Genomic DNA, 19,149 nt, shown 5'->3' on the forward strand with positions numbered 1-19,149 from the left:
TATAGCCCTGTTACTGCTAAATACAGCCCTCCAACAACTGTAATGTGCTCATCTCCTTACTAGTGTACAGAGTGACCATCTGTTGTACTAAGATTCTCTTGCTTTTTTTCCCAGTGAGTCAGTATAGCTTTTGCCAGACCAGAGGTTGGGCAGCCAATGTCTTACGTTTTCACAATGTTTTGTCCAACTTTCATAAAGTAAATACATGGTTAATATGAGTTAAAAAGGCCAGGGACACTTCCTTGTGAAGAATCTGTGCAGCAGATCATGCTAGAGCTGTGCAAATGTCAGTTTTTGATGGAACTTTAGAGGCAGTGATTTATCATGTATTTCTGGCGGTGCTCAAAATGTGCTGCTATTGCTAATGTCTTTCCAAACAAAAATAAGGCACAATAGGACTTCTGTAACATTTCTGTGCTACCTAAATCTAGATGAGATGATTCTGTGCTGACTTCATTTTGGTCACTTTGTGCTTTACCTAGGAGTAAAATTAGGGTTATATTTTCCCACTGCTTAGATGATGATGTCACTTGAATAGATATGTGGACAGAGTTGGCATCGGGCTTTGTTACAAAGCCCTATCTATTCAAGTGACATCATCATAGGACCTAATCACATCACCCATACCATCAGGGGCTCGTTCACCTGCACATCTACCAATGTGATATATGCTATCATGTGCCAGCAATGCCCCTCTGCCATGTACATTGGCCAAACCGGACAGTCTCTACGCAAAAGAATTAATGGACACAAATCTGACATCAGGAATCATAATACTCAAAAACCAGTGGGAGAACACTTTAACCTGTCTGGCCATTCAATGACAGACCTGCTGGTGGCTATCTTACAACAGAAAAACTTCAAAAACAGACTCCAACGAGAGACTGCTGAGCTGGAATTGATATGCAAACTAGATACAATCAACTCAGGATTGAATAAGGACTGGGAATGGCTGAGCCATTACAAACATTAAATCTATTTCCCCTTGTAAGTATTCTGACACTTCTTATCAAACTGTCTGTACTGGGCTAGCTTGATTATCACTTCAAAAAAATTTTTTCTCTTACTTAATTGGTTGGTAAGACAACTCCCACCTGTTCATGCTCTCTGTATGTGTGTATATATATATCCTCAATATATGTTCCACTCTATATGCATCCGAAGAAGTGGGCAGTAGCCCACAAAAGCTTATGCTCTAATAAATTTGTTAGTCTCTAAGGTGCCACAAGTACTCCTGTTCTTTTAGTTATAATCTATCATCTTATATTCCCACTGCTGTCAGGCACTGGCTCCTGGTCTACAGGTCTGACATGGTGGGGAAATACCTGAGCCTGGGGTGTCATCTGCCCCAGGCTCTGCTCCAGGATAGGCTGCTGCCGCATGCCTAAAGGCTAAGTCACTGCAGGCTCTGTGGGAAGAGTTAGTTCAACTGGGGTGTTGCTACATGCCTGAGTGGTGACTCACCGCAGCTCTGTTGGAAGGGCAGCTGAGTGAGCAGCTCTGGTATAGCTGTGGGCTTGTCTCACAACTGCAATTGATCTGACTAGACATGGTGGGCCATGAGGCCGTAGATAGCCCCACAGGTAGACAGGTGCACTACTATATTATTTAGAGATTTAAATGCTAGAAATAAAACCTGAATGTGCATTTGCTTGGAAAAAAAGCAGTCAGTTAAGGAGGAATAAAAAAGAAAAGAACAAGTCGGGTTAAAAGGAAATGTGAAGATGGTAGGGCAAAAATTACACCCTTTTGTGTTTCTCTTATTGAGTATAGAAGATCTCTATAGACTATGTAGGAGAAGAAAGGTTCCAAATCTCAGAACAGAACTGCTCTCCTGGAAATTGTATGTGGCAGACATCAGAGTCCATTATGGCAAGTGCAACTCAGAAGTATCCTGTAGTGTAATAATTATCACACCCCATAGTTTAAAGGCTACCACATACAATACTGTGGCTTGTTTTCAACTTTTTTCTCTGTGAACTCATTTAGGTTCATAAAGGGAGCTGCATTCTGAAAACAACTCCATTTACATCCAGGCATGTCTGCCATCCTGACAGTTCAATAGTGGTGCCTCATGAATATTGTGCTTCATGAATAAAAACTGGGTGAGAATAGCCTTGTTTGAGCACAAATCTCTGATTGCCTCCAAACAAATGGAAAGCTTGAAGTTAAATATACAGTAAAGTGAGTTATTTCCAAACATCCACAGCTCTATGTTTGATCTGAATGGAATAAGTCTGCCTGAGACAGCTGCTTCTAGTCTGCTCTCTGCCAATGATATTTTCAATCTCTCTCTCTCTCTCTCTTTTTATTTGCAGGGTTTTCACCAAATCAAAGCCCCTCAGAGTTGAACCACCCCAGAACTGGGGAGAAATTCAAAGCCAGATCAGTGCCTTGAGCCAAGTGGTATAAACTGAAGTAACTCCATGGAAGTCAACAGAGCTGTGCCAATTTACAACATCTGAGGAACTGACTCTTTATGTTTTGGCCTGGATCCAAACACCCCCGGTACTTTGGGAAATTTAGGGCCCATATCAATACTTCGAAGCACAGGGGCCCACGTCACTTGCCTCAACAACTCAGCTTTCTCAAACCTTACCAGCTTGATGCCTTCTGAGGTTCGGTTTTCTGGTGGCCCTGAGAGGATGGCCTGCGCCTCATGGCTGATAGTTGTCTGAGAGAAGAGAGGGGGAAGAGCAAGCCTCAGTCAATTAGTTACGGATACTGATCACCCTGTGCAATCCATTGTGTCTGGGAGACCAGTGAGGTACATAATTTAAGTTTACATATGTGCGAGCTAGGTCAGAAATCAGCCCTGGTTCTTTAAGGCACGAGCTGATTGCTTCTTAGGGCCGAGAAGGGAATTTTTTTCTAATGATAAAGCATAGCACCAGTGGCCTGGTGCAGCATATTTACCTGCTAATAGGGTTGGGTGTGGAATGTGCCTTCCTCAGAAGCATCAGGTATTGGTCACTAATCAATGTTAGGTATCAGTCTAAGGCTGGGATTTTCAAAGAAACCTACAGGAAGTTAGGTGCTCAGTTCTTAATGGAATGTTGGTGCCTAACTCCCAGGTTCTTTGAAATATCTCAACCTCAAAGGGTAGCAATTCTGCCGGGAAGAATGAATCCCATCCCAATGACTGTTGATGGAACTACTCCATGCTTAAAGTTAAGCATATGCTTACATGCTTTGGTGAATCAGGGCCTGCATGAATGGCCACTATCCACCCACTGACAGTGGTTGGTAGAAACATTTGATACATATTAGGGAGGTCAGTGTCATGAATTACTTTTTTCTGCAGGTCACCTTTAATTTTTAGAGGGTGCTCAACTGAGCAGAATAGAGGTTTTTCAGAAGCAGAAGTATCATCTCGTCAAGTTGAGGTCGTTTGGAAGACTCTCATTCTACATTTATTCTTCAATCTCTAGGGTTTTGGGGGTTTATTTTCAGTAAGGAGCACAGACTCGACTAAATCTCACAGATTTGGAGAGCTTTCCCAAAGGCTCCACAAGCCTGGAAATTACAATGCTGTGCTTCTAACATCATTGATTTTATTAGTGCATCCCTTAAATGCATTGTTTTAAGACCTGTTTCTCCAGAGACCTCTGCACGTGACTCACTTGAGTAGTTCCTATTGAACTGTCTGCATAGCAGGAACTGCTCATATCAGCACGTGTGCAAGTCTGTGCAGGATCAGGCCTTTCAAATGCAAGCTCCAATTATCCACCCCTTATTTACACATTGGTTGCATACAGTACCTCTACTTTAGCTTTAAAATAAGAACAGTCAAAAAGGAGGTTTTCAGTCTCTGTCCTGGATCCGGTGAACTGTAGCCGAGAAAAGGATAACAGTTCAGCTCTAGATTCTGCATAGTCCCTGCAATTAAAACAACAGCAACATAAACACCCATACAAAATTATCTGTATGAAACATAATGAACATTCTAGTAATCTCAAAACCTTGCTTTAAAACTTATATTCAGCAACATTCAAAGAAAGGGGTAACCTTATTCACTGCACCCTCCTCATTACGTAAATAATCGACATTTAGCATAGGATATAGCCTTTCTTTGTCAATTATTGTTAGGTTTAATCTGTACAGGCATGGCTGAGAAAATGCTAAATCCCAAAATAGAGACTTCCAGATTTACTGGGGAGAAAAAAAGCAAGAAAGCAAGATTTAACTAAACAAACAGAAGGTTCTGAATGTGTCTGTGAATAGCATGAAGTTTTTAATATAGAACTGGTAGTGTTTGCCTGAAAACTACACTGTGATAGCATATGATGATTCTGCTAGGAAGAGTTAAGTAGGTTTTGATCATTCAGGGGTGCAGCTGGCTTGTCACCCCACTGGGGTAATGAGGGAGATGGGAGTAGCGTTGGACAGGGAGAGCTAGGATTTGGGATAAGGGATGTGAGGAATGAAACTTTGGCCACATTTTTCAAATTTGAGTGCCTAAAGTTAGGCCCCCAAGTCCATATTTAATTGGAAGGGTCTAAAATTTCCCATCAAAATATTTTTTCAACTAGAAGTTTGGTTTTCAATTAAACAAACATCTTTGTGGAAAGGGTCTGCCCAAGCCTTGCCTCCTCCAGCTCCTCACAAGCCTCTTCCCTCTAGTCCACTATGTCCTGCCCTGTCTCAAATGCCCCCTGCAACCAGAGCTGGTGATGAGGTCACTCTGTGCCGGGCACAGATCCTCACACCTGGGGAGCCCTCACACCTTCCCTTCAGCCTCTTTGTACCAACGTTGCTGCTCAAAAGAGCCATGGCACAACAATGAATCTGGCCCATTGTGCTGTGTCTCCCCCTGCCCCGGAAATGGGGGCGATGTTCACATAGCCATATTTGGTTAACAACTTTCTAATATGCGCAAATGGGTTTGGTTATCGCAGAAATGTATTTAGTTTGTGCCCTGGGTTCACTGATAACATCAGCTCAGCTCGAGAAAGGGAGGGGCTGCTGCTGTAGATAGCAGAGGTGTTTCAATACACTGAACTAGGCTCTGCCCCCAGTTCAAGCGGTGTTATCCCAGGGTGACTCACCTGCTGTATTTCTATGAGCCCTATTAATACAAGACTAGGTTCCTCTTTCATCAGGAGAAGTTCTTTTCCCAGTTCCCAACTCAGGTAACTCAGGCTATGTCTACACTAGAGAGCTTACAGCGGTGCAGCTGTACTCTCGAGTGTAGCTGCTCTAAGCCAACCAGAGCGAGCACTTCCATCGAGTTAATTGATCCACCCCCGACAAGCGACAGTACCTATGTCAGTGGGAAGTTCTCCCACTGACATAGTGCTGTCCATGCCGGCGCTTCTGTCAATGTACCTTATGTCACTCGGGGAGGGGAGGGTATTCACACCCCTGAGCAACAGAAGTTATACCGACATAAGTGGTAGTGCAAACATAGCCTCAGTTTACATTCATGCAGGAGTGGTCCGGGAAACAATCCTTTCTCCCCGCTCTTCCCCTATCCTCCACCTGCTGTGGAGCTGCTACATGAAGGCTTGTCCAGCCTAATCCTTAATTTTGTAACGCCAGTAACTCAGTCATCCTCTGTAAGATCCAATGCCCAGAGGACCCCTGGTGCACCAGTTCTTAGGGCCCTATCACATTCCCACCACTGCCACACAGGAAATCCCATAGAAATGGGTTACACATCATGCAAGGTGTGTGTATTCACAGTGCGGAGTCTCACCAAATCCCACCCCCCAGCACACTCATGCACACATTGTGCAGGTCTATATCTGTTCCGATTGTGTCTTTTGCTCCTTAGACAACAAAAACAATAGGATGAAACCACCTGGGCACAACTGGGTCTCAGATAACTGGATTTACTAAGTATACCCAAATGTGCCTGGCCTAACTATGTACAAACTGCTGCTCGGGCTGATTTCTGGGGGCTTCTAAGATAAAAACATGATGAGCCCCACTACAGGGTTCGCAAACTATTTAAAGTGCCACTGCTAGAATAGCTCATTCCACTGCTACAAAAGCGCGGTCTGGATCTGTTCCGTGAAGGCCCTGATTCAGCAACATTTTTAAAAGCACAAGTCTAACTTTAAGAACTGGTGTCTAAGCATGCAACACTGTCATTAGTTGAATGAAGGTCTTTATGGCTATTTTAAAAACTCTGTTGGTGTTGGACTGGTACTTTAAACGGTGATACTAGTAATGTAGAAATCTTTTCCCCCATCTAGTTAGATCATTCTTCAGGAAAATCAGATTTTGAGTCCACTGATCCTGGACTCTGAAATCTGGACTCTCTTTAGTCTTTCAGTGCTTAGAGTCCTTGGAGAGCTTTCATATTTTACCTTTTTCTTTGGATTAATACTGGCTCTGACTAGCACAAGGTCTCAGTAGAGTTTAGCAGGTAATCTCTCAAGACTCAGTCAAAAAGAATTGAATGGGGTAATCCTAATAAACTTTCTTCTGAACTTTTGTAGGTGATGAGAAGAGATAGAGATAGTTCTATAAATGTGTATGTGTGGATAGATAGATACATGATAGTTAGAAAGAGAGAGAGCAAACATGATGATATTGTATAAAAGTTATTGTGTATAAACTTATTAATAGTATTTATTATTTGTATTGTCATAATACCTGGAAGTCTCAGTCAGGGACTGGGGCCTACCCACACTTAATGAAAAGATGGCTAAGCATCTTTTTTCAGGCTAAATAGAAGGAGTAATTAAGCCCCTTTATGGAGTGAGATAGCTAGAGACAACAGAAACTACTGTCCAAGGTAATTGGCTGCATGGCCAAGTCTGAACAAGTCTAAACTGTTTGGTCTGAGAGGTTTTCCTGGAACTTATGACAAACACATGGGCTAGAGGATTATTTGGCAAAGGGTGGGTGTGGGAGAGGGAAGGAGGGAAAAAAGAATACTACTCTTGCCACCCGCAGGGTTGACCTGAGAGGGAGCAAAGAGACAGAACTCCTCGGACACATGACTCTCTGGAGAGGCAGGCTTGGAAATTGTTAGCAAGGAAATTGCTGTTGTTTGTTCCCACTGTTTCAGGGAAACAGGACTTTGCATACTTTTTAAACAGGATTGCACCAAAGAAATATCTGACTAATATAATCAATTTCTCCTCCTAACAAATACAACCCACAAGACCCCAATTATTGGCTGGTCGCTTCTTGGGACAAAGAGGCAATAATATGAATGTTTTCAGAAAGGGAATTTTTGGCTCAGAACACATTTATTTAATCAAAAAGCTAAACCTGCTGCGTGACAAAACAAAAACATTGTTCTGGCAAAAGCTAAATTAGTTCTTGAAGATTACCACAAGTGATCCAGGCCCTTATTCAGCACATGCTTAAGTCCTGATTACTTATACCCTATTGTCTTCAATGGGCCCTATGCATGTGCTTAAAGTTAAGTGCTTTGCTGAGGACCCACATAAGAAAACTGAAACATTACCGTGTGACTCAGATGACCAGTCATGCAGCACAAATGGGGGATACTCACACAAATACTCACTTTGAATAATTCACAAACAATGATAGCTTGAGATTTGTTTACACAAACAATTTATGGAACAATTATAAATAATGGATACATTTATAAAAAAGCAAGGTAATACCCAAACACAAAAAGAAACCAAATTCTCTGCATAAATTACTTTTTGCAAATTCTCTGCATAAATTACTTTTGTCAGCCTGGCTCTAAATTATGGATAGAAATATATGAAATATAAAATGTTCTCTGACAGATGTGAATAGGGAACTCTTTATTGTGTGAATGTTAATCACATCATTATTTTGCTTCACCCTACTTACACTGCTTTCTGCTCATCTTTTCAGGAGTGGCCAAGTGTAATTCAAATATTTAAAAAACCTGTTCAGTTTGATCTCTGTTAATGTTAACTGCAGGGTTTCATTTCCATCTGCCACAGAGAAAGTCTTACCTGTACATTTTAATGAGATTGCGAATGACCTGGATGACCAAAACTGCCCTGCGGAATTTACGGAGACACTATAACACAAAAGGAAACATGTTTTTGTAAACAACTAATAAGCATGTTTGTTCCCGTGAATGTTCCAGACAGCTTGTAAGTAATGGCTGCTCTAACTCAGCAAGGTATGCAAGGTCATGTGACCAGACCACATGTTGCTGGACTCCATCTTGGGATGTCAGTGTTTTTCCACAAACTGGTCCAGGAACCAAGTTTTGAAACAAAGGGTTCCCGCCATATGCTAAAGCTATATAAGGCAGTGAGTTGACATCATTCGTGGTTCTTCACTCCCCACACAAGAAGATTCCTGGAAACACTTGAGGAAAAAGACTGGACTGGGGAAACTAAAGGGATTTCTAGCCTGTGTATGAAGACCTGAGAAACTCAAGTTGTAAAGCTAAGGCAGCTTGTGCCATAAGGGTCTGCCTGTACCATCAGTTAGGGTGAGAATCTCCTATTCAAATTCCATCTTTCTAGTATCTTAGACTTAGAGTATGTCTATACTACCCGCCGGATCGGCGGGCAGCGATTGATCCAGCGGGGGTCGATTTATCGCGTGTAGACTCGATGCGATAAATCGACCCCCGAGCGCTCTCCCGTCAACTCCCGTACTCCACCAGGCCGAGAAACACAGGCAGAGTCATCGGGGGAGCGTCAGCTGTCGACTCACCACAGTGAAGACACTGCGGTGAGTAGATCTAAGTACATCGACTTCAGCTATGTTATTCATGTAGCTGAAGTTGCATAACTTAGATCGATCCCCTGGCCCCTACCCAGTGTAGACCAGGGCTTAGTTTGTGTTTTGTTTATTTGCTAGGTAATCTGCTTTGATCTGTTTGTTATCACTTATGATCACTTAAAATCTATCTTTTGTAGTTAATAAACTTGGTTTTGCTTTATCAAACCAGTGAGTTGGAGTGCAGCACTTGGGAATCTTAGCTCAGAGGGGCTGTTGCATATTCCTCTCCACATTGAGGGGGAGGCGAACTGGATAATAAATTCATACTGGTTGGGGTTTGGACCAACTCAGGCCAGTACTGCTCTGGGGTCCTAGACTGGGAAGCTGGGGGGTTATTTTGGCTGTAGCCTCTCTATTGTTGGTTCACATGCAGTGGCTGGTCAGAGACCCAGCATGTAACTGCAGCTGGGTGTGTCCCTACCTGAGTGTATGCGGATGGAAGTGTAAGACCGGGAGTGGGTCTGAAGCTTGTCACAGCAGCACTGTGTGAGAGGGAGCCCAGACTGGTGGGTCAGAGGGCTCAATGGAACCCCTGTTCCAGGTGGCACCCCTGGGGGAAACCTGTCACATCCGCACTCCCAGCCAGAGCCCTCACCCCTCCCGTATCGCAACCCCCTGCCCCAGCCCTGTGAAAATGAGTGAGTGAGCGAGAGTAGGGGAGAGCAAGTGACGGAGGGAGGGGAGATGGAGTGAGCAGGGAAGGGGCTTTGGAGAAGTGGCAGGGCAAGGACGTGGCCTCGGGGCCGGGACGGGGCAGGGGTGTTTGGTTTTCTGAAAATAGAAAGTTGGCAACCCTAACAAAGGTATGTAGAAGAAGTAGATTGCAGAATCAAGGCTTAAGTGTAAATGTGGGGTGCTATAAATTATTGTCTTAATAATAATTAATGCTGATTAATGATAATTGATTATTATAGTCATTCCAGTGGGAGCTCTGCTAAGGCCGGAAGTCACTCTTACATAATTTTCCATCCTGTTTTCCTTTCCTTTGCAGAGGGATACTTGCCCTTGTCAGTAATTGTTTTGCCTGCCAAGTAGTGGCCTAACAGCCAGAGCTGAAATAATTAACAATGGTGCCATGACTGGATTCACAGCATGCGTGTGATGCATAGGGCAGTATAATAATGGATAAACACAATAAAATTCTATAGCAGGTGGTATCCAGTTTTTCTATCGTGAATTGTATCTGCTGCAAAAATATACATGATTTTAATAATTGGTGGTCTGGATTTAAAATGCCTTTCAAAACCATGCCCTCTCCGAACTGAAAAGGGACTTGGTGTGAATTCATAATTATTATGGTACCGAGACTAGGCTTATCCAAGGTGTCAAAGGTAATCGTTGGGCTAATGAGATTTTATATGAGACATTTTTACTGGTAAAAAAACAAGCTGGTCTCAGCTCTTGGAGGTGACCAAGGGAGACATTTGAAATGTGCATATCATAATGTGACCTGATGACAGGGAATGTGAGCAAATTGAGCTTTTTATGTAATGGAGACACAAACAGCTTAATCAATCTCTTAATTGTGGGAAGAAGTGATTGCATTTTTCTGGGGTGATTTAATACATTTTGTAACCTGTTTTAGGAGGGTTATATGAAGAGACCAAAAAAAACCACCATATTTAACTATAAATAAGGGGCTCTTCTGGCACAAATAAATATGTCTCTCACAGATAGTGGCGGGCCAGTCACATTCTTATAATAGTATAGAGACACAATCATCTTTCATTATTCTTCACCTGCTGGCTTAGAAGCAGCCCAAACATCACTTTTGTAATATTTGTTAAGGCATATGTGAATTGATAGTCCGATCAATTTGTATGCTTGCTTTTCAACTATAATGAGACACCCTGTGCTGAACAAATAGGGAGAAAAAAATATGTGTATGTTTTTTTTTAATTTGCAAATTCTGAAGTGTCTTTTTGTTCAGCCACGTTTTTTCACTTTTTTGTTTACTAGGATTTATGGTCAGGAATTTTCTGTCAAAATTATTTTTCAGTTGAAAATACAGTTTCCACAGGAAAATTTCCATTTTGCTGATTTTTTTTTTTTACAGGAAGATTGAAACAACATATTTTGTATCAAGTCAGTTAGACCCAAATTGAAACATTTTGGTTTGCCTAAACTGAACAAAAATATTTTGTTTTGAGTCAATTTGACATTAAACTACATTTGCCTAAAGTGCTATGGATGGAGCCTTACAGGGGTTGTAGTTTGGGTACATCATCCCTTATTCTCTCTTATAGTTTTGCCAAGGAGCTCAGATGGTGTCTCCCATCATGCACTTTAGTCTCTCCTCTGACTGAGTCATGTGGTGCATCCTAGGAGATGTATTTTAGCTAGAGAGCCCAGTCCGTAGGGAAGAATGGGGACAAGAGGCACCCAAACTACAACTCCCATGAGGCACTATGGGGCAGATGCAATTTAATGTCAAATTGACTCAAAACAAAACATTTCTGATTCAGTTAAACACACTGAAATGAAATGTTTTGATTTGGAAATATTGCGATATTTAATTTTGATCGAAAAAGTATCCGAATGAAATGTTTTGACATTTCTAAATCAAAATTTTTCTGAACTCTTCCTACTGTGAAAAATTTTGATATTTTGACTTTTTTGTGTGATTTGGAATAAAAACAAAAGTTGAAATACTGGAATTTCCTGTGAGATGAAAACTATGATTTTCCACTCAACTCTAATGGGGACATTTCATTTGTTATTCTCAAACATATCTTCAAAATGTTTGTGAATTTCAAATGTTTCACAAATCATAGCACAAATGATTGTAGATCTGAAAATTCAAACCACAGGTTTGTTCTTCCTTATTCTTTTCTTTTAAAAAATTGTCACCCAATCACAGAGCGGAAATGACACAACATGAATAATAACAAAAATACTAAGTAGTCAAAAGCAACAGAGAGTCCTGTGGCACCTTTAAGACTAACAGATGTATTGGAGCATAAGCTTTCATGGGTGAATACCACTTCGTCAGACGCAGAGATCTTGGAGTCATTGTGAATAGTTCTCTGAAAGGGATAGATAATAAGATAGAAAATATCATATTGCCTATATATAAATCCATGGTATGCCCACTTCTTGAATACTGCGTGCAGATGTGGTTGCCTCATCTCAAAAAAGATATATTGGAATTGGAAAAGTTTCAGAAAAGGGCAACAAAAATGATTATGAGTATGGAATGGCTTCCGTATGAGGAGAGATTAATAAAACTGGGACTTTTCAGCTTGGAAAAGAGATGACTAGTGCGGGGGATATGATAGAGGTCTATACAATCATTATTGGTGTGGAGAGAGTAAACAAGAAAGTGTTATTTACGCCTTCTCATAACACAAGAACTAGGGGTCACCAAATGAAATTAATAGGCAGCAGGTTTAAAACAAACAAAAGGAAGTCGTTTTTCACACAACACACAGTCAGTCTGTGGAACTCCTTGCCAGAGGATGTTGTGAAAGCCAAGACCCTACCAGGGTTCAAAAAAGAGCTAGAGAAATTAATGGAGGCTAGGTCCATCAATTAGCCAGGATGGGCAGGGATGGTGTCCCCTAGCCTCTGTTTGCTAGAAGCTGGGAATGGGCAACAGGTGTTGGATCACTTGATGATTACCTGTTCTGTTCATTCCCTCTGGGGCATCTGGCATTGGCCACTGTCAGAAGACAGAATACTGGGCTAGATGGACCTTTGGTCTGACCCAGTATGGCCATTTATATGTTCTTAACCAAGTACTTTCTACTCTGTGTTCCAGACATCAAATAAACCTGACTGCTTAGACAACACTGGCTGAGAATCTGTGCAGATGCTGAAGGTGTAGGGTGACCATACGTCCCATTTTGGCTGGGACCGTCCCTTTTTTAAACCCTGTCCTGGCTGTCCCAACTTTTTTTGGCAAAACTGGACATTTGTCCCATTTGCTCTTGCCAACTGATAATTACATCACAAGTCATAATCAGTTGGCAAGAGCAAACGGGACAAATGCACAGTTTTGCCAAAAAAGTGGGGTGCGAACTCTAGTGGGGCACAGAGGAACCTGCCCGGAGGATGGGGGGGTGGGGGTTAACAGCAATACCAGCCCTGTGTGGGAGGGAGGGCTCAGGAAAATGGTTTGCGTTGGGCCAGCCGCGCGCGGGCAGGCAGCAGGGGATCTTGGGGCATTCCACGGAAACAGTTTGGCCTGTTCTGCATGTGGGGAGCAGAAGGGGGCCTAAGGCTGGCCCCACGTGGGCAGGGGTTCAGGCTGGCCCCATACACGGGGGTGATGGGGAGAGAGGCGCCTTGGGTGAGCCCCAAGCATAGGCAGGGAGGGCTGGGGTGGGCCTTTTGAGGGGACAGAGGGGAAGGAACAGGGGGCCTCAGACCGGGCCTGTGCAGTGTCCTGTTTTCCCTTTCAGAAAATATGGCCACCCTATGAAGGTGGAGTGCATTGCTCCCTTTGGGGATACAAGTCTATCTCAGGTGTCCAATTCAATTGGACTCACTGAAGGGATCTCACAGCATGAAGCAGAGGTGCCGCAGGCTCCAAAATTTGGTCCAAGGAGGTGGTGAAGCCAACTGGCTTACCTTTACAGTGAGACCCTAAGGGGGCTGGCACACTGAAGGACTCCCTCCCAGGAACTGTTCAAGAGCACCGGACCTGTGGGTCTGTGACACAAGGTCACAGAGAAGATCAGTGGCAAAACAAGCAACACAACTCAGGCTCCCCGGGTCCCTGTCCGGCACTCTCTTCATTGGACCATGCTTATGTTCTTGTACACAACTTTTTCATGATAGCGTAAATAACTGCTCCTCAAATCCCAGCCCTCCACATCCCCTCCCCAAAACCCCTGACCCCAAGCAAAAATTACAGCAAAATAGCATAGCCTCTAATGCGTATAGTCAACTGCAAACTCTGTCCAGGCTTGTAGGATATGGTTTACCCAGCCACTTATTAAGGGATTCACATTCCCACATGCAGCTGTTGACTTCTATACAGTAAGAGAACTCTCCAAAGCAGAATGGCTGATTACCTATGGCAGCTAGATTGTAGGACTACCATATTTGTGGGAATCTCAGGGTCTCAAAAAATTCTGGTAGGAAAATTCAGGATGGACTGAGATCTCTATGAAGTCCACAAGGGATTTCACTATTGTGACCTAATTAACCAAGGTAGCGCTTACATACACAAATCAAAGGCATAGAGAAGATCCATAGATTGTACACCAACCAGGTTTGCAACCAGCAGTTTTTCTGCATCAAGTGAAAAACAAGTCTCCCGTTGGATGAGCCAGCAGTGCCCTGGTAAATTCTTTTCATCACCCTAATAAACATCACAAGTCATACATCTGAATGTTTTCGAACAGTAACTTCAACCTGGGCCCAGTGAGATTATTACTCATAGTAGAAGTGGGTTGGCCCAGGCGACCCAGAATGCTGTAAGCATCTTGCCTTGCCTTGGTCTTTATAGCCAAGCAATTGTATCGGCCACTTATCATCTAGGCCTCTTCTGTGCCCACCACTTGCTTCTCTACCTTGTCCCTCCCTTGGTGACAGCTGTTCTGGTGCCATGAAGGGAGGAAGGAAGGAAGGAAACCATACCACAGAGAATCTAGGATGGACTTAGAAAGTAAGTTGTAGCAGAACATGATAGCTCTGTCAAGTAGGGGGAAGGATGGTCCAGTGATTAGACTATTAACCTGTCATTTAAGAATCCCGGGTTCAATACCCTGTCCAGCTATAGACTTCCTGGCCAAATCTCTTAGGCCAAGCTTCTCAATGGATATTGTTAGGCATCTAAATACTTTTGAAGCTCTGTGCCTCATTTTCCCACTTGTTAAGTGGGGCAATAGCATTTCCCTACATCATAGGGGTGTTTTGAGGATAAATATATTAAAGATTGTGAGATGCTCAGACACTACAGCAGTGGGTACCATATAAATACCTAAGATAGATGGGAGGTTTTTCTAAGGTGGGAGATACAGTAGCATGCTTGAAGGCAGAGGGAACAGAGCTCTGAGAGGTGTTCTGAGAGGAACTGAGGCACTGCTGTGCCCAGTTCATCCCTTGATGCACATCTGTCTTTCACTATAACTGGGGGAGGGGATGGAAGGGGAGGGAAGAAACCGGAGGAGGGAATGAATAGGCAAATTTTCTTTTTTGCCTGGGTGCCAAGAAAGTAAAGTGAAAGGACATTAAAGAAACAAGTAAGAAACTTGTCTGAGGGGAGAGAGTTTCAAGTGGTGAAAGCAATTTAGTTTGACATCTGCATTCTGCATTTTATGGGGCCTTACTGGAGAGAAATGCACAGAGCTTTTACTGGGTTTCATTTAAGTATGTACTGTGTAGGCAGTTTAGAATACATATGCCAATTATGGGAGAACACCTGGTGTATATGTGAAGAACAATTTAGATTGTGACTAGCTGAGTATCGAGTTAGGAAACTGGATAAGGTGCATACACTGTGTTAATCTATTATTAGAAATGACGACTTCATACAGTCTGTTGCCATTTCAGCAGATAACTTGGAAGGGACTTTTCCAGTCCTTTCCAATGAAGCTGGAGTAAGGATGTTTGTACTGTCAATTTACCAAATGCCAGTGTGGGTGACATACAGACTCAGATGTGGCTATTCCTACGCTGCAGCAGTAAACACACACCATTGGTCGATGTGACAGGGCAGGCTCCTCTCCCACCCCAGGGTCCTTCACAAACAGTTTTTGACACCTCTTGCCTATCAATATCTCTGTGAATCTTATTAATGTCACAATCCCCAGGCAGCACTTCTAACTACACTGTCCTTTAACCCTCAGTCTTTTCTCCAAAAAAAGGAGGGAGCAATCTCACCAGTCAGAAACCTCCCTTCCTATGGACTCTACCAACCCCTCCTCTTTCCTTTGCACTTCCTTCTTGTGCTTTTAACTAGCTCCCCAGGTGGTGGGATAATTAGCTCCTTAGCTCATCACTGCCCCCTCCCCCCACCTGCTTAGGCAATTAAGTACTGTCCTCCTCCACCAGGCCTTTCCTGGTGGAGCTAATTAATGTTTAAGTGATAAGCATGCTGGGTCAGCTACTGGCTCTCAGCATTTCTCTCACACGTGGTTCTTCAGACAGGTGGCAAATGTGAGAAAAGCCTAGCTATTGACTTGCAGCGCGCACTCAACTGAAAGAGTTCCTGAGGTTCTTCCTCCCTTCCAGCAGGCTCTGCTGTCTCTCCAGCAGCAGCCTGAAGCTCTGTATCAAGGTCTGCTCCAGGCAGTGTGGGACTTCTGCTTTATCCAGGCCGACCCTACCAGTGCAGGTCTGGTCCCTTGCACTAGCCTCCCCCGAGCGAACTGTGCTGTGCTGCACCCTTTTTATGCTCCACCTCCATTGCTAGCATGCCCAGCAGACGTGGCTGGGCAGAGCCTCTTGGGCTCAGAGCTGCTCCTTAACTCTCTGTTCCCTAGTGTGGGGGTTGTATACCCCATCACAGGGGGTTACATCTGGATCTAAAAACATAAACCTCTACTTGTTTGAACTAAAGGACCAAGTCTATTAGCTTGGAGGCACTAGCAGACTTATAAACCTCTCTGTGGTCCATCTAACTGTGTGGGTTACGCTGTATGAGCTAGCTAAGAATGCTGAATTCTCAGTGGCCAAAAACAACAGAAAACTCCTCTTTTTTAAGTGCATATATGCTGGCCAGCTTGGAGACAGGGGAGCCCACTCCTGCCACTAGAAGGGGAGGTGGAGGGAGTTTCAAAGCAGCGATAGGGTGGTGATTCCCCTGGGAACCAGATGGGGAAGCTGTGGAGCCTATTGTAAATCATGAGAGGTGATTATCCAGATCAACTCTCACTTCCCGTCCCTCTGGCGGGATATAGGAATCCTGGTGCTGCTGAGGTGGGAAGATCTGATAAGGGCTGCTTAATCTGACAGCTATCCCTGGGGTCAGCAGCAAGGACTGGGTGTGACGGGATCCCTGGAGTGCAATCTGAACTATGTGACCACTAAGCCCTCTGTCCCACCAGCCTGGGTTCCCTCTCACACTGTGATGCTGTGACAAGCTGCAAACCTCTGGCAGGTACTGCACTTACACAGACATCCACTGGCAGGGACACACTCAACTGATCTCCCAGCCACTCATGAACTAACAGAGACGCTCCAGCCAATTCCCCCCACCTCCTCAGCCTTGCACCCCTGGACTATACCATTTTGCCCTGGTCAGAAGCCTGATCAGTATAAGTTTATTACCTGGTCTGCCCCTCCCTCAATGTGGAGAGACATGCACCAGCCTTGTCAACTGAGCTGAGATTTCCCAAGCACTTCAAGCTAAATACACTATTTTAAGTAAAGTATAAAACAGATTTATTAACTACAGAAAGAGGGATTTTAAGTGATGATAAGTGGTAGGCATAAAAGGTCAGAGATAGTTACCAAAGAAAATAAAAGATAAATGCACAATCTAAATCTTAAACCTTATTACACTAGGCAGTATTTAGATCAGCAATTTTATCACCCCACTGGATGTTACAGTTCATAATACTCAGGTTTCCCTCTTAAACCTGGACCCGTCTTCTCAGATGAAGTTTTCATCTCCTCAGCATTCTTGTCACTTCCAGCGTAGGTGGGGAAGGAGAAAGGCAAAAACATGATACCACAGTGTCCTATTTTATATCCTTAGTCCATGTGCCTAGAAGACACTAGCCCAGATACACTCTGGTGGGCTTTGCTGAGTCACTGAGCTGGGCAATCCCCCTGGTGTGGTCTTGTGCAACAGAGTCATGGAGTTGAGCAGTCTCCATTGTGAGACTTGGGCACGTGCTTGGGCACGGTCTTTGAATTGTAAATCCCTATATTGCAACTCCCCTGCTGATTAAGGGTCATTGAACACCCTCCTGGGTGGGGATCCTTTGTATTGTCACTCGCAAATTTACAGCATATTTCAGTAACAACTATACAGCAAAATCTCATCACTTCATACGCACCAATGAGACACAGATTTGGGCAGAACAACAAGTTTCATCAGATCATGACCTTTCATATGATATAGTACATGGCATGCTTTGTGTGAAATATCACAACCATATATAAATGATGAATATGGGGGATCCAGAGTGCTGCTTTGAGGCATAGAGTGTCATGCTGGGGTTTCTTTAGGATAAATATAATGGAGATATTGTATCTCCTAGAACTAGAAGGGACCTTGAAAGGTCATCAAGTCCAGCCCCCTGCTTTCTCTAGCAGAACCAAGTACTGATTTTGCCCAAGATGCCTAAGTGGCGCCCTCAAGGATTGAGCTCACAACCCTGGGTTTAGGAGGCCAATGCTCAAACCACTGAGCTATCCCTCCCCCCAATAAAAAGAGCTCTGGTTGAGCCCTCCATTTTCTCCAGAGCTTCTGTCTCACTAGAATGCTGTCTCTCCCCAGCCTTTAACTCCGCTCCCTCTCACTTTAGGAAAATGTCCCTGGCTTCTGATACATTCAGAAGTTCTCTGGTGACCTTTTCCAGTCTCCACTGGATACTTTCCTGGAATAGGGTGGCTTTTGTTCCTATGGCAATTGAAGCTGATTTCCTTCCAGAAAACGTAAGGTGCAAGTTTGTGGCCTTGAATCACTATCGCACATAGGACTGTATGCACATGAGCCTCCCCTGGCTTAGCAGGGAGATATCAGCACAGCTCATAAGCAAACCCAAGCGGTAAGTTGGGAGGGAGGGAGAAAACATATCAATAATGGAGGACTGGAACTACACCAGTATCATATCTGAACAGCGAGCCATTGGCAAATGTACACAGAGCCATCACAAACTGAGAAATAAGAGGTACCATTTAGGGCATGTATTTTATTCTATTAAGGTTGCCTGGCATTTCCCATTATAAGATCTTCTTTTCAGTTGTTTAACCCTTTGAAATGAAATTTCCCATGCTGTGTGTCTGCCTCGGGCTAAATTATTTTTGGAAAATTTCAGCCACAATGGTTTAGACATGTCCAAGAATGAGGCTAAGGAAAAATACATTATTTTGCCCATGCTAAAAAATTCTGGTAACCTTTTCTCTGAAATTCTTTAACACTCCACCTCCCCTGGAGCAGAGACTAGAAATTTGGCAGGGAAGTGGCCCTTGTGTCAGGGATCTGACTTTTGCCATTCCAATACAAATCTAATCAAATTTGTTCAAACTTTTGAAAAATTGGTGTCTGTACATGTTTACAGACTTGCTAAAGCGTCACAGCTACATTCCCCAAAGATTTCATCTGCACTGGGCATCCCCTAGCCTGGGGCTGAGCAGGACTTGCCCTGAAATTGCACCTTTGGGCTGCTGTGGGCTGGAGTGGGGCCAGGCACTGGAATTGAGAACAGGGAAGCTGTTGCTCTTGTTCTCCCAATGACCCTCCTTCTGGGCACAGACAGGGTGGAAGAAGAATCTGCCTGATTTGACTGCTGAGGGGACAAGAACTGGACTGAGAAGGGGAGAAGAATG

At 43.7% G+C, this 19,149-nt stretch overlaps 1 protein-coding gene across 1 annotated transcript in view; it reads right to left on the reverse strand.

Annotated features, from left to right (window-relative positions):
* LOC117871226 overlaps positions 1-19,149 on the reverse strand; it is a 120,883-nt gene that overhangs the window by 85,316 nt on the left and 16,418 nt on the right. Inside the window, exons 3-5 of the mRNA XM_034758977.1 lie at positions 7,914-7,981; positions 3,762-3,879; positions 2,600-2,674 (exon numbers count right to left, since the gene is read on the reverse strand). Coding sequence (XP_034614868.1) covers positions 2,600-2,674; positions 3,762-3,879; positions 7,914-7,981 — 261 coding nt within the window. The remainder of the gene's footprint in view (positions 1-2,599; positions 2,675-3,761; positions 3,880-7,913; positions 7,982-19,149) is intronic.

This window comes from Trachemys scripta, chromosome 1 (genome assembly GCF_013100865.1).
Source record: "Trachemys scripta elegans isolate TJP31775 chromosome 1, CAS_Tse_1.0, whole genome shotgun sequence".
NCBI classification, from domain to species: Eukaryota; Metazoa; Chordata; order Testudines; family Emydidae; genus Trachemys; species Trachemys scripta.